The following is a 15,454-nucleotide window of genomic DNA, read 5'->3' as shown; positions in this document are numbered from 1 at the left end:
ATCTTTCAGCTGCCTAAACGCTTGATTTCTTTTTACCCTCCAGCTACTGATTGCACTAAATGGGAAGTTCCCCCCCGTAGTAGATTCCCATGTGATACGCCTGCTTAAGAATGCTACCTTACCTATCCATACTGCAACCTCCTTATAGGAGACAACGGATAGAAGGATTGAAGCTTGCCTGAAGTCTATATACTCTCTTACAGGAGTTGTTACTCTTCCTGCCAGGGCTACGGCCTGAGGGGCAAAAGCCATTGAAAGTTGGGCAGAGGCCCTAGAAGATACATTTCCCTCTGATGCTTCAAGGGAACTGCTGTCCTACATATCCCACATTAGGGATGCAGCCTCCTATTTAGGAGAAGCGGCTTTGGATACTGGTCTCCAAGCTTCCAATGCATCTTCTACTTCCGTGGTAGCCCGCCGTATCGTTCGGCTTCGCTCATGGTTGGCAGACTCGGACTCTAAAAAGGCTTTGGTCTCTTCCTTACTCTGGGGAGATTCAGTTTGGCCCAGAATTGGACAAGATTGCGACTACCTTGGCAGCTTCCAAGACGGCGTTCTTGCCCTCTGCATCTAGTACGGAGCCTCGGATGTCAGCCTTTCGTCCTTTCATCCCCAGGGGAAAGCTAAAGTTCAGTCCTTTCCACAGCAGTCGGCATCCACAAAGGCCTCCAAGCCTAGGACCAAACAGGCCTGGACTACTAGACGTCCACCTACCAAATGTGAGGACAAGCCTTCAGCCTGATGGGACGGGCCTCTCCCTGGGGGCTCCCAGGGTGGGAGGCCCTACTTCTTCAGTTCGCCCAGTTCTGGCGTAAGACCACCACAGACACTTGGGTACAAGAAGTGGTCTCCCACAGATACGCCCTCTCATTCCTGAGGTGGTCCCCCCCAGCAGTACTTTTGCACAGGACCTCCATCGCACCCAAGCAAAGTCCTGCTCCTCCAGGAGGCCATTCAGTCCTTACTGCTCTCGAGGGTAATAATTCCGGTCCCCTCATCACAGCGAGGGGAATGGGCTATTATTCTACCCTTTTCTTGGTTCAGGAGCCAAACAGGTCTCATCGGCCTATCCCCAACCTCAGGTCTTTGAACAAGTTTATCAGGGTGCCCGCGTTTTCGTATGGAAACCCTACGCTTTATTGTCCTGGCTATGGTGCCTGCGGTCTTTATGGTGTCTCTGGACATTCAGGACGCTTACCTACATGTACCTATAGCGCCCTCTCATCAGCAGTATCTCCGGTTTGCTGTCCTACAGCAACATTACCAATTTCAAGCACTGCATTTTCTACATCTCCTCGGGTCTTTACCAAGATCATGGCAATTGTGGCGGCCTATCTTCATCGTCAGGGGATCAGACTGCTCCCGTACTTCGACGATCTCTTGCTCTTAGCAAGCTCCCCAGAGATTCTTCACCGCCATCTACAAGTAACTATTACCTTTCTACAAATGCACAATTGGCTGATCAACTGGAAAAAGTCTTCCCTGACCCCTTCTCAAAGAATGGTACATCTGGGAGCCTTCCTGGACTCTCAGGCTCAGAGAATCTTCCTGATAGCAGACAAAATCTCTGTATTACAGCACTGAGTGCGCAGGTTACTCCACAGTCGCCGAGTGTCAATTCACTCTGCAATGCAGACCTTGGGATCCATGGTGTCCACCTTCAATATAGTGGAGTTTGCTCAGTTTCACTCCAGGCCTCTACAACACCTGATTCTCTCCAGGTGGAATTGGCTGCCCCATCTGCTCAGATCCCAGATGATGGGCCTCTCTCCAGAGGTTCGCCTGTCCCTATCCTGGTGGCTACAGACATCCCACTTAAACAAGGGTTGCCCCTTTTGGATCCCAGACTGGGCATTCCTCACCAAGGACGCAAGCCTCCACGGTTGGGGCGCAGTGACCGGCCAGCACTCCTTCCAAGGACGCTGGACTCCAGCCCAGGCGGTCTTACCAATCAACGTCCTGGAACTCTGAGCCATCTACAGAGCCCTCACTCTGGCTCAGGATATTCTTGAGGGCAGGCCAGTACAAGTACAGTCCGACAACGGCACAGCAGTGGCCTACCTTAATCACCAAGGAGGCACTCGAAGTCGGTCAGCAATGGCAGAAGTGTTCTGCATTCTACTCACATTGGCCGAACGCCATCTCCCAGCCATCTCTGCAGTGTTCATCCCGGGGATTCTCAATTGGGAAGCGGATTTCCTCAGCCGTCACGACGTGCATGCAGGGGAGTGGTCTCTCAATTCAGAAGTCTTTCAGCTCCTGGTGGACAAATGGGGTATACCGGACGTGGACCTTATGGCCTCAAGACACAACCACAAGCTTCCAGTGTAGGGGGCCAGGGTGAGGGACCCCGACGCAGCCTTCGTGGACGCATTATCTGTGAGGTGGACCTTCCATTTGGCGTACCTCTTTCCTCCAGTCTCCCTTCTGCCTCGGGTTCTTCGGAAGTTCAAGCAAGAGGGGGCCACGGTCCTGTTGGTAGCTCCGGCTTGGCCCAGACAACATTGGTACTCCGACCTTCAAAGTCTCTCCATAGACGCTCTTCTCCAACTTCCTCTATGACCAGACGTGTTGTCTCAGGGTCCCTGTCTACATCCTGACCTGACTCGTCTGTCTTTAACGGCTGGGCTCTTGAGATATCCCTCCTAAGGTCTAAGGGATTTTCTAGCTTTGTGGTCCAGACCATACTCAGAGCACGTAAACCGGCCTCTGCTAGGATTTATTCCTGGGTATGGCATACATACAGTATTTCCAGTGGTGTGCTGCCAGAAACTATGACCCTCAGGTTTTTAAGGTTTCTAGAATCCTTGCCTTTCTTTAGGCTGACTGGATCTTGGACTACGCCTGGCCTCTCTGAAAGTGCACATCTCTGATCTTTCCATCTGGTTCCAGTGCAGAATACCTCCGCTACCAGATGTTCACACCTTCCTGCAGTGTGTTCTCCGTATACAACCTCCCTTTGTCCCTCCTGTGGCTCCATGGGATTTGTCAGTGGTACTCCAAGCACTTCAGAAACCTCCATTTGAACCCCTGGATTCAGTTGACGTCAAGTGGCTCACTGTGAAGACTCTGTTTCTTCTGGCTATAGCATCTGCCCGTAGGGTATCCGATTTATGAGCGCTTTCCTGTCACTCCCCATTTCTGATATTTCATCCAGACAGGGCTGTTCTTCGAACACGCCGTGGCTTCCTTCCCAAGGTGGTCTCTCGTTTCCACCTTAATGAGGAAATCGTGGTTCCGGCCTTTCAATCACCAGGCCTCTTTGGATGTGGTCTACATGGACCGTACTAGTTCCATCAGGAAATCTGACTCCCTCTTTGTCCTATATGGAGTATACAAGAAGGGATGGCCAGCTAACAAACAGACTCTGGCCAGATGGCTTCGCATGACTATCTCACAGACTTACACACAGGCTGGCCTTCCTGTGCCGGCTACAGTATCTGCTCATTCTACTCTCGTGGGCAGCCCTCTGTGGCGCGTCTGCCGAACAACTATGCATGGCGGCCATGTTGTCTTCTGTCCACACCTTTCTTAGGTTATATACCTTTGATACATTTGCCTCTCAGGATGCTTCCTTCGGGCACCAGGTTCTCCTCTCAGCTCAGGAGCGTCCCCGCCCTTGAACAACTGCTTTGGGACATCCCCATTGTCTCCCTGTGGATCCCTATGGACCCTGAAGAAGAAAAGGAAAGTTTTGGTAAAATTTACCCTTGTTAACTCTCTTTATTTGAAGTCCATAGGGTCCACAGGACACCCGCCATGACGCACCTGGCTTCTATGGGTTTATTCTCTTGGTCCCTTGTTCCCTTCTCTGTGTGAGAGTGTGATTCTTCTGTGTACCAGTCTTCCTTCTCTGCTATCCTGCTCCTGCCTTGTTAACAAAACTAAGTTGCCCTCAGGCTGTGGGCAGGGTATAGGTGGAAGGACCAGAGCATCCTGGGATTGAAAAGCTTTGCTGCAAGTACCACCTACACCCCATTGTCTCCCTGTGGACCCTATGGACTTGGAAGAAAGAGAGTTAACAAAGGTAAGTTTTACCATAACTCTCATTTTTTATCATATTTTGTTCAGCAATATAATAAAATCACTTAAAATGTGTCATGTAATAAAAATGATCGCAATGTCCCATCATTTGCGTAATTAAAGACATAATTTAAGCTGAACCAAGCATTTATTTTAGGAAACAACAGTAATGCTGTTACCGTGACCCTCACTTTCATTTCCTGGAGTATTCACAAACTTACAAATGTTAGCGCATTCCCCTGCGATCAGGGAGTGGGCCTATACCTCAAAATGCATTAACTAAGCAGGTAAATAGCGGCACTTTCATACATGGTCCTTATTGTAACTTCTAAAACGTGAACTGGTCTTTGAAGGTATCAAAGACCACCCCTGAGAATGTAAGCTCTCACGAGCAGGGCCCTCTTTCCTCACGTGCTTCTTCTTGCCTTACTTTTACTTTCATTTCCAATGGCACCTAAAACTTGGTTACTGACACCCTGCTGCTTATATAGGTGTTATGCAGCATTGTTTATAAATCATGTACTTGCATTGTTTGTACTGCTAATAACTGTTGTCTTGTGTGCTCATTTGTTTATGTACTGTGTAAGGCGCTGTGGAACCCTTGTGGCGCCATATAAATAAAGGATAATAATAATAATCAGCAAATTGTATTTACTGCTCTGACCCTTTAAATGTAGCGTTAATGCTGGACTGTTGTTTTTCCAATGACAACATCGCCATCTTGTGTTAAAATAGTAAAACTGTTGCAGGGAATAAATATTCCTTAGTTTAATACAAGTGTTCTAGTTTCTCTGCCCAGACTTGTTCCCCACGTAATGTCCACAGTGGTGGAATTTGTTGCAACTAATAGAATGACGTAAATAATGTAAGTCCTTGTATTTTTCTCTGTGTGATGTCTGGTGTCTTAGGAGGTTTCTGCGTTACGAGGAGAAGGAGAGTATATTCACCATGGACCATTTCCCGCTGTGGTACAGACGGGCAGCCGAGCACACTGCAGGAAGCTTTGTGTACCACGTGCAGACAGACGACAGTCCCGGTAATGTAACACGGCTGAACGCAGGGGGTGTATTGTCAGGGGTCATTAGGTGTTTTATATATACAGTATATATATCTATGTACTAAATAGTACTAGACTTTAAATCAGTATCTTGCTAACTGTCATTTTTCAAACACAGCCTGTGACATGACAGTTAGGAGCTGATTGGCTGGTACTTTATCTCCATTCACTTTATCTCTATCCAAGGCTTAGTACATAGACCCCTTGGTTCTGTTTGCTGGCTTATATAGCGCTCTATTACAGTACGTATAGGCACAGGCTAGTTTACTACAAACCTCGCGCAGCCTCAGTACAACGTTTGCGCCTTCTTGTCACCGTATTGTGTGCTAGTTATTGGGGAACGTGTAATTCCCACGTAGTGACTGGCGTGGGGACGCAGGCTCAGCCATTATTATATGGGACAGCAAAGTGCAGGAGCTTCATATCCTCAGGAGAATTTTTCCCTTTTGGGACCACTATGACCTCCCTGGCTGAGTAACCAATAATGAGGGTGTGGAAGAGCCAGAGGTGGGGTTCCCGTGATTTATTCCTTTCCCCCATATATAATACAGCTCAGACCTCAGACTCAGGGCCTGATTCAGACCCGGTCGCAAGCGATATGCGCTCGCACCCGGGTCGATGGTGGCCAAGTGCGCACGACGGAGCTGGCTCCACAAGCCGGCTCTCGTGCGCATACGCCAGACCCGGATAGCGACGGGCACTACGTTGCTCCGGGTCTCGCAACAAAGGGGGCGAGTTGTCGATGGTGAGTGACAGCTCGCCCCCTTTGGTAGGCGGGCCGGGGGCGTGGCCAGGCAAACGGAGACGTTCCCATGTGAACGCCTACCGTTTGGGGGCGGCCCACTGACATCACGAGTGATGTCAGTGGAGAAATTTCGGCTCTGTTAGAGCCGAAATCTCTCTGGGGCTTGCGGCCACGAGACCCTACCACAAGGGTCTCATCGCAAGCCCGATGGTCGCGACGGTCTTGACCATCGCGACCATCATCATGGCTGTTCGCAATAGCTGTGGGTGGTCACCCACAGCTATGCGAGCGGCCAGGAGGCCATTGAGAAAAAACAAAAGCCTGGCCCTGATTCAGAGCGAGCGCTCTGTCAGATCGTGCGGCTCTGAATCAGGCCCTTAGTTACTAGAATAGGTGGTTACATCTCGGGTCACTGGAATAGAGAGACTGACCTGGGCCGGGAGTACGGATCATTCTGTCCATGGTGCGTGTGCTTGTATATAATCAGTCAGATAATGACCGTGCGGGGCCCCAGACAACATACTGGATTGGGCCCCCATCCCATCCCAGTTGTATGTTTCAGTTTGTATATAATGCTGTTATCTAGTTGAGTGCAATATCTCACCGGCCATTTATATACAGTTATCTTATATATATACTTATATATACATAGAGGCAGGAAGCCTGATACGGAACTGCACGTAAAATGCCGCAATTGTGTCTGTTTTCAGCGCTCGGATATAAATGCAGATTTCCGGTTGTATTTGGAGTCGGACGCATCTATGCGAACGCGCCACCCCCATCTATACACTGGTGAAAGTAGCCGCCATCATCAGCAGCGCAGATTTGCTCCAACCCCATCCTTGGTGGAGGAGATCCGACTGAAAACGCCTGGATGCAGGGCCGGCTCTAGGGGTATTCAACCAGTGCGGTCGAACAGGGGCCGCCACCCATAGAGGGTGCACCCCTCCCCAACATCCCGATTTCAGTGGGACAGTACTGTGCCGCTGTTCCACCCGTGGGCCGAAGTGGCCCGCGGGTGGCCAGATCGGGAGGTTGGGGACCCCCAGCGCCGCAGCTGTGCGGCGGTGCCAGACCCGGGAGTTTGAATGGATGCTGTGTGCATGCGCACGGCATCCATTCAGTGACGGGAGAGGGCTTGGGGAAGCCCAGCTAGTGAGGCTCCCCCCCAGCCTGACGTTATTTGGAGGCGTGCCAGGCGGGCACGCCTCCAAACAACTTCACATAGGGGGCGTGACCTATGGTAATTAGGCCACGCTCCCATTTTCGGTCGCGCGCGGTTTTGCCGCGTGCGATGTGTGGGCGCAGTCTGAAGTGTCGGAACACAGGGTGCTCCAACCCCTGGAGCCGGCCCTGCCTGGATGTCTGCCTACGCTCAACTCTAAATATCCGGTAATTCTGTCAGCACGCCCACGGCGCATCCACGGTAAACGTTTCCTACGCAGGAATTGCCCCGTTGCTGCTCAGTGACACACAATTAGAGATATGAGCGAGGGACTTATTCTGAGTTGCGCATAGAACAGTCCGTAGAAACCGCAAGTTCCCCGTATGCTGATGGAATCGCACACACCTCCGAATCAGGCTTAGGAAGAGCATTGCACCTGGAGAAAATGCTTCCCCCGTGGAAACGCCATCAAATTTCGCTGGTTTCAGTTTGTTAAATAATTCTTTGTACAAGTACAAAGCGACTTGTATGTTACAGCAGGTTGAGCGGTCTCTCATGTAAGAGTTATTACACTGTGCGCTATTATCTGACGTATTGTTACTCTCTCACTAAGATGGCAGGTGTGCCCACGGCGGGCCGCACACATTAACAGTCACGGTCCTGTTTTCTGTTCCCTCCCTCGCTTGCCTCTTGCAGATCATAATCCTAACGACAACGACATGGCTGAGCCCTCCAACCGGCCAGGCAGATGGGAACAGCAAACGCCAAAGGGTACCAGAACAGTCACCTGCCCCGTGTGCTACTGTGGCGTCTTCCCCAGCCCGACCTTACACCCCCATTGCCCCCCCATAACACCCCATCATTCTACATTCCATGCACAGGGGGCACTGCCCATGCCAGCTCTGCCCGCCAGTGCCATGACATTGTGAAATGCCTGCGCATGAGCCTTTTCATCGCTACATTATGATGTCATTATCATTGGCGTCTTCTCGCTGGGCACATGCTATAGCGCACGCATGTTACGCAGAGAGACAGTTCTGTGTTACGGTCACCAGCTCTCTGCCCTTAATAGGAATTGATTGGTTCTTTATTATAAGCTGTGTCCTAGATTGTATTTTGCCGGCAGCATCCTGTTTCCACGCTGCCGCTGGTCCGTCACGCTCACGGTGATGAGAGAGGGGCGACTGTAGCCAGTTTTCCGCAGCTTCTGGTGTTATATCTCCCACATCTGGGTTTTGTTGCTGACTTTGGAGACTTCCCGTCTGTTTCCGTATTCTCTCAGCTCGTGGTAAATGATGACTGATTTCTCCATAATTATCCTAATTAGCAAACTGACATCTGATAATGAAAAGTGATCAAGGAAAGCTGCACTGCAATGACTTACGCTGTAGTCACTAATAAAATGCTTCTGTCTCCGCGTAGTAAAGTGTTACCTAGCGCAGGCAGCCATTTTGTTGGCTGGACCAACATTCAGCCCATCAACTGGAACTAATATCTGTACTGGTGAAAGGAGACATTAAGTGCCCAGTGCCTCAGTGATGTCACCGGTTTCCAGTGCCTCAGTGATGTCACCAGTTCCCAGTGCCTCAGTGATGTCACCGGTTTCCAGTGCCTCAGTGATGTCAGCAGTGCCTCAGTGATGTCACCGGTTTCCAGTGCCTCAGTGATGTCACCAGTTCCCAGTGCCTCAGTGATGTCACCGGTTTCCAGTGCCTCAGTGATGTCACCGGTTTCCAGTGCCTCAGTGATTGGCTGCATTTTCATAGATATTGTTTCTGCTCATAAAATGTCTCCCTACACGGGGCACAGGCAACAATTACACTTTAACACCATATTACCTACAGTATATACAGAATTCAGACTTCCATCTTGGTTTTATAGTTGTTCCATGTTTTATCTGTCTCTGGGCCTGATTCAGCAAGGAACGCAACTGCGATCGCGGCTCCGATTACGCACACAATCTCGCTGCGATGATATGCTAATACATTGCGAACGCTTTGCCGTCGCAGCACAACATAAGGACGCCCACCTTACCTTACACGCATCCGTAATGTTTAGCAAGACTGCAAAATCATCGGTACCATCGCAGCCTCACGCACACTTACACAGACTCTGACCTTAGGACTGGCTAACCTCATCGCACGCTATGAGTACTCAAGCGGCGTATGGTATCACAGTAGATAATTTATGCACGCCCCTGCAATGGCGGTCAGACACAATGGCACGCCTGCATTTCGCTGACCACCCCCCACAAACGGCACTTCCTGTCAGTCACTCCGCGATGGGTCTGCGATGTCCCGATCGCAGTGGCTGGTTCGCGCACTGCGATGCATAACGCAACAATCGGCCTATGACGTGTGTAATCGCAGTTGCATTCCTTGCTGAGTCAGACACTCTGGACCTCATTCAGAGTCGATCGCTTGCTGCAAGCGATCGCTCTGAATGAGGACGGACACTTACTTTTTTAAGTGCCGCCTTCTGGTCGATCGCTAGGCTGTGGGTTACCACCCACAGCTCTAGCGACCGACCAGGGTGATGGTCGCGATGGTCATCACCATCGCAACCATCTGGGCTTACGACCAGACCCTAAGGTTGGGTCTGGGCTCTGGTAAGCCCCAGGGAGCTTCCTGCTCTGTTTGAGGAACGCCTCCGTTTGGCCGGGCACGCCCCCGGCCCGCCCAGCAAACGGGGCGAGCTGTCACTCAACATCGACAGCTCGCCCCGTCTGCTACGAGACCCCTAGCGACGGAGCGCCCGTCGCTGGCCGGGTCTCGTGCATGCGCACAGCGGAGCCGGCTCCGTCGTGCGCATGCTCTGTGGGGACCATCGACCCGGTTGCGAGCGCATCGTCGCTTGCGATCGGGTCTGAATGAGACCCTCTATCCTTTGTCACTGTTAGACCTTCCCTAATGCCAGTGACCGGCTATGAGCAATAGGAGATGCGACTGACGGCCGCTGTAGCAGAGTATAGGAATGAAACAATTATATATTTGGAGGCGATTTTTTATCTGTAAGAAATGCAGAGGAAATACGTCCAGCATTCGCTTATTTCCCTTCTCTGGACGTTCATTATGGGACCTGGTCCTGCAAAATGACGTCAGATTTCCGCCTCTGTTTGCTGCACCCGCTCATCACTATACAATTCTGTATCCTCCTCCTCCGACCATCTCCAGCCTTAATAACCCAAATGGGGATGCAGTTATTATGCCGTGGACGGGTTGCAGGCAGTCGAAATACTGATGCCGCAATTCCGCCGTGCGGGCATAATGCCGACGTCGTAAACCCGAACGTCCACACGGCGGGTAAGTATGAAGCTAAGCCGGGCATGGGGGTGGTTAGGATTAGGCACCCCCGGGAGGATTTAGGGTTAGGCACCCCCCCCGGGAGTGTTAGTGTTAGCGTGCGGCGAGGGAGGATTAGGGTTAGGCACTCATGGGGGGAGGTTAGGGTTAGGCACCCCCCCGGGAGACGTAGGTTTAGGGTGCCAGGAGGGGGGGTTAGGGTTAGGCACCATTGGGGGGGACTTAGGCTTAGGCGACCCCCGGGAGGTTAGTTTTAGGAACCACTAAGGGTGGGTTAGGGGAGGGGGCAGGACAGGATTAGATTACTTACGTAGTCGCGTCGGGATCTCGAGCTGTCCGGTTTCCAGAGGTGGTATTTGAATTGGCAGCTAAAAAGCCGTCGGTATTTCAATACCATCCCACCTATATGATATGAATAATGAATAAGCATAAATAGTTACTGACTATCCCAGAGCTGGTGTGTGCTCGTGGTGGGAACATGTAGGAGCTGATTCATCAGAGATGGACGGAATTGCAGAGCCTGGGATCACCATGGCGACCATCTTTGGCGATGGTTGCTCCTTTGGCCAGCTGAAGCTTACCACAGCCTGGACGGGTCATGGTCACTTGCGAGGCCAGAAAATCTGCGTCCACTGATGCAGATCTGGCCTCGTCCCTCCCTGAAAACACGGGCGACACGCCTCCATTTCCAGGATTGGAGGCCAGCCACTCATCAGCTCCACCCTCAAACAGCTTGGTGGGGTCTGCAAGCGAGATCGCAGGACCCGTTCTGCACATGCGCAGAACAGCCAGACCCCAAAATATTACAGAAGTGCGCTAACCAGCGTGTTAGCGTAAATCTCTAAATCAGGCCCTTAAGGGAGAATTCAATTGTCGGCGAAGGGTGCGAATCACCATTGCCGCTGCTTTTAAACGCTGGTAACAGCAGCCCGTCTCGCACCCGGCTGGATGAATGCCCGATTCGCAGAAAAGTTTTGTGCGAGATCCCGTTGCCGTAAAGCGCAGCGGCTGCCGAACGGATTCGGCCGGGAGAACGGATTAACCATTAATTCAATATCCCACTTAGAGTGTAAGCTCTCCTGGTACATTTATACGCTGTCACTATAAGTATATCTGCTGGGACTTGTAGTTTCCGTCAGATAATTTCTCTCCTGTCTGATCTCTTTCCTTCTCCCCATCACAGTGAAACGTGTATCCCGCTGATATTTGTCTCTTCCCACTTGTGTGAGTCACATTTCTGTGTCGTGCATTCTGACGGCTTCCACGCTGTCTGCAGACTACAAATACAGTATCTCTGTACATAACAGCAATTAGGGGCTGTCGTGCTTTTCAGGAGCGCCCTTTGAAGACTACACATCTGCAAACATAAACCTGCTTTCAGCTATCACACAGCGGGAGGACCCGTCACTAAAACACTTATGGAAATGCGCAATGTCTAATGGCAGCGTTTTATCCAAGACACACACAAAAAAAAGAATAATACAAATTTTTTAGAGGTGTAAAATAAATATATATTTCTAAACAGGTAAATTTAGTTTTTCCTATTTACAGTAGATGGGAGCAGTCAGGTGACGTAGAAAGTGTGATAGACCTGAGTCTCTAGAGGTCCTGGTCCTCATTGGACCACTATGGATAAGGACAGAGGCCCTGATTCAGAGCCGGACGCTCTGACAGAGCGCTCGCTCTGAATCAGGGCGTTTTTTGGGTTTTTTTGTGCGGCCTCCTGGCCGCTCGCATAGCTGTGGGTGACCACCCACAGCTATAGCGAGCGGCCATGATGATGGTCGCGATGGTCACGAGACCCTTGTGGTAGGGTCTCATGGCTGCAAGCCCCAGACATCACTGGTGATGTCAGTGGGGCCGCCCCCAAACGGTAAGCGTTCCTTCGGGAACACCTCAGTTTGGCCGGCCACACCCCCAGCCCGCCTACCAAAGGGGGCGAGCTGTCACTAAACATCGACAGCTCGCCCCCTTAGTTGCGAGACCCGGAGCGACGGAGTGCCCGTCGCTATCCGGGTCTCGCGCATGCGCACGACGGAGCCGGCTCCGTCGTGTGCATGCCCAGTGGGCCACCATCGACCCGGTTGCGAGCGCTCAGCTCTTGCGACCGGGTCTGAATCAGGGCCAGAGTCGCTGGATAAGATGTGTTTGAGTTGTACGCGGGGTGATAGGAAGAGGCCGTGTACACCTATGTCATATGGAACAGTGACAATGAACCTCGTTAGCTGCTTCTCATTGCCACACACGTCTCATCACCTGTCACCCTCCAGCTTCCTGTCTTATACTCTTGTCTTAAAAACTTTAATAACAGCTTAAGAAAACTACAAACCACATACAGTACAGTAGTTGTTAAAATATCCACCTGAATAAAGGTTATACTAAATACTAATATTATTAACACCCCACAAATACTTATCATGTCCCATCTGATTCTCAGGGCCGAGGTTTAAAGCTGATTTCATCTCTTCATTTGTGACTTTAATACATTTAACCCATTTCTGCGCACGTGAGCCGTGTTTGCGCCGTCTTCTGCAACTTCCTTTTTAATTAAACTTGCAAAAATGCATTTATAAAATTTACATAAAATAAAATAAAAAGATTAAATATAAAAATAGTACATAACAAAAATAACTTAGGAACACATAACATATTCCCATATTATGCCCTCATAACAAACCATAATACCCAAACCTAACACACGTACTACCTAACACCTACCAGGAAAAACTAAGCAAGGATTTTGTATCACACAACACCTATCTAAATAAAACTTATCTGTCTAAGGCCCTGATTCAGAGCCGGACGCTCTTTCAGAGTGCTCGCTCTGAATCAGGGCGGCATTATTTTTTTTTTAGTGTCGGCCTCCTGGCTGCTCGCTAAGCTGTGGGTGACCTTTTGCGAGCGGCCAGGTGATTGTCGCGACCATCGGGCTTGCAACGGGTCTCGTCCATCTCAAGCCCCAGTGAGCTTCCGGCTCTAATAGAGCCGGAAGCTCACTACTGAGGCCGCCCCCAAATGGTAGGCGTTCCTTCGGGAACACCTCCGTTTGGCCAGCCACCCCCTGCCCACCTCCAAAACGGGGCGAGCTGTCAATCAAAATCGACAACCGCCCCATTTTGGTGCGAGACCCGTAGCGACGGAGCGACTGTCGCTGGCCGGGTCTCGCACATGCGCACACCGGAGCCGGCTCCGGCGTGCGCATGCACAGTGGGGGACCATCGACCCGCTTGCGAGTGCTATGCGCTCGCGAGCGGGTCAGAATCAGGCCCTAAATTCCTTATCACTACCCACCACCATTATCTACCACCTTCTCATAAAAAAAAACATTAATAACAAAAAAAATTCTACGGGGGAGTGTAAGAAGAAAAGCCCAAAGCTAAAACACAAAGAGACCTTCAACCACCCACTCAAGGGGGCTTCAGCTGGCCCCACAAGCGAGACCAGCTGACAGCATCCAATCTCTCTATGTCCAGATCCATCATCCTTTTCACCTCTTGTAGAATCAAACCCCCCACCATATCACAGGAGGATCTTTTTCCGAATGGAAACATAACATTGTCTGCAACTCTAGTTAGGGTTGTTGTGCTGTTGTAACCATCTAGAACACACTTTGGCTAACATGTTCTTGTTTTGTCTTGTGAGTGTTCTAACTGATTGATGGGGTGGTACCATGGTGGCAGTACTCTCTTCAAGAGTGGTTTCATTTTCACTTTTATTGGTTCCTGAGTATACAATTGTGTGTGTTGGTCAGGCTGCACTGCTTGAGAAGTTTCCTGGAGTTTAATTGACATACAGTGTTTGTCCATCACCAGACTTCTACTAATCAAAAGACTTCTGTCAATTACCAGACTTCTGTCAATCAATAGTCTTTAGATCACTTTGTGGATCACGCTAGCGTCTACCACAATTCCTGCTATAACATTAGGTTCCCGGTTGGTATGTTTTTCTTTTGGAACATGTGCATAGGCCTTGCTCCTATTCATGCTAAAAAGCTGCATCTCCGGATTATTTATTGTCCACTGTTTAAACTGATTCCTTTGTGGAATCCATGGGTAAACAATTTAGAAGATAACAGTTTGTCATGATTGTGTCATTGAAGAGCATCCAGCACCCACTTTCATAGGGAGTATGGTTCTTTCTCTCTGTTAGATCATTCTGCTCAGCATTGTATGTAACTGTGAAGTGGTTATTTTATCCGTACAGTGAAGCAGCTGGGCTGTCTCGTATTATGACTGTGGATGAGAAAATACTTCTTCTTCCTGCGGTCTCAGCAGTGTTTCTATGTCCCTGACGTCGCTGCCACATATGAATGCAGAAAATATGTCCGTCCTAATGCGGTGTTGACCTGTTCTTTGCACAGAAGCTGTTCCAATGATATTTCCTTTCCATGTAGACGCGCTGCCGTGTTTCAGCTTAATTTAAATTAGTTTGCCTGACTAAATACAATTTATTGCTGAGATTTACCCTTTCACGCACATTTATTTAGCTGTTTTACATTTGCATTTGAAAAAAAAAAATGCAGATTTGCGGCATAATATTATCACCATCTATGATGGTAGTTCTGGCTTTTTGATCCTTCTCGATGTAGTATCTGGGAGTGGGAACAGTCCTGGCATCCTGTCTTATTAGCAGCATCTTCCCGTTAGACGTCTGTGGTCGCTAGTTCTGCTTTCTCACGTAGGACACTGTCAACTCCATTGCGTTGCGGTCAGCAGCCCTTATCCATAATTCCCAACTATCCTGCTGTCTGGCCTGCGGACACGTGTCCTGAGGTGGAAAGTTGGGAGGTAAGCCCCATTCATGGTGAATAGGTTTGTACGGCAATGATCAACGCACAGTCACCTGTGCGTGTCACAATGATCTCCTACATGTGATGTGACAGAGGTCATACATCACACAGGACCTCACCCTGCAGTGCCTGCTCACATCATGGGGATAGGACATGCCCTATCCCCTTTCGATAACATACAATGTATAGAGATCATGGTCCCTGGCTTAACCTTTCCCTGGAATCCACCATATCATGCCTCCAGCTCCCTGGCATCTCCATAACCCTTTCATCCCTGGTTTAACATTGGAGAATTAAGAACAGGTTCACGGAGGCAGGGGGGGGGGGGGGATTAGGCTGGTAATACCTGTATAAATTAATTCCATATATACAT

The 15,454-nt window shown here is 50.0% G+C and overlaps 1 protein-coding gene across 6 annotated transcripts in view; it reads left to right on the top strand.

The window, feature by feature from the left end:
• The window catches only part of CACNA2D4 (calcium voltage-gated channel auxiliary subunit alpha2delta 4), a 512,905-nt gene that overhangs the window by 165,778 nt on the left and 331,673 nt on the right, over positions 1–15,454 (top strand). For 4 of the 6 annotated variants that reach the window (XM_088457115.1, XM_088457116.1, XM_088457114.1 and 1 more), the window contains 2 exons: positions 4,932–5,059; positions 7,687–7,761. In XM_088457115.1, coding sequence (XP_088313241.1) covers positions 4,932–5,059; positions 7,687–7,761 — 203 coding nt within the window. The remainder of the gene's footprint in view (positions 1–4,931; positions 5,060–7,686; positions 7,762–15,454) is intronic. The other 2 variants (XM_088457118.1, XM_088457117.1) reach the window with 1 other exon arrangement.

Source organism: Taudactylus pleione, unplaced genomic scaffold, assembly GCF_031769625.1.
Source record: "Taudactylus pleione unplaced genomic scaffold, aTauple2 ptg000738l, whole genome shotgun sequence".
NCBI lineage: Eukaryota > Metazoa > Chordata > Amphibia > Anura > Myobatrachidae > Taudactylus > Taudactylus pleione.
This window is presented reverse-complemented; position numbering and strand designations above follow the sequence as displayed.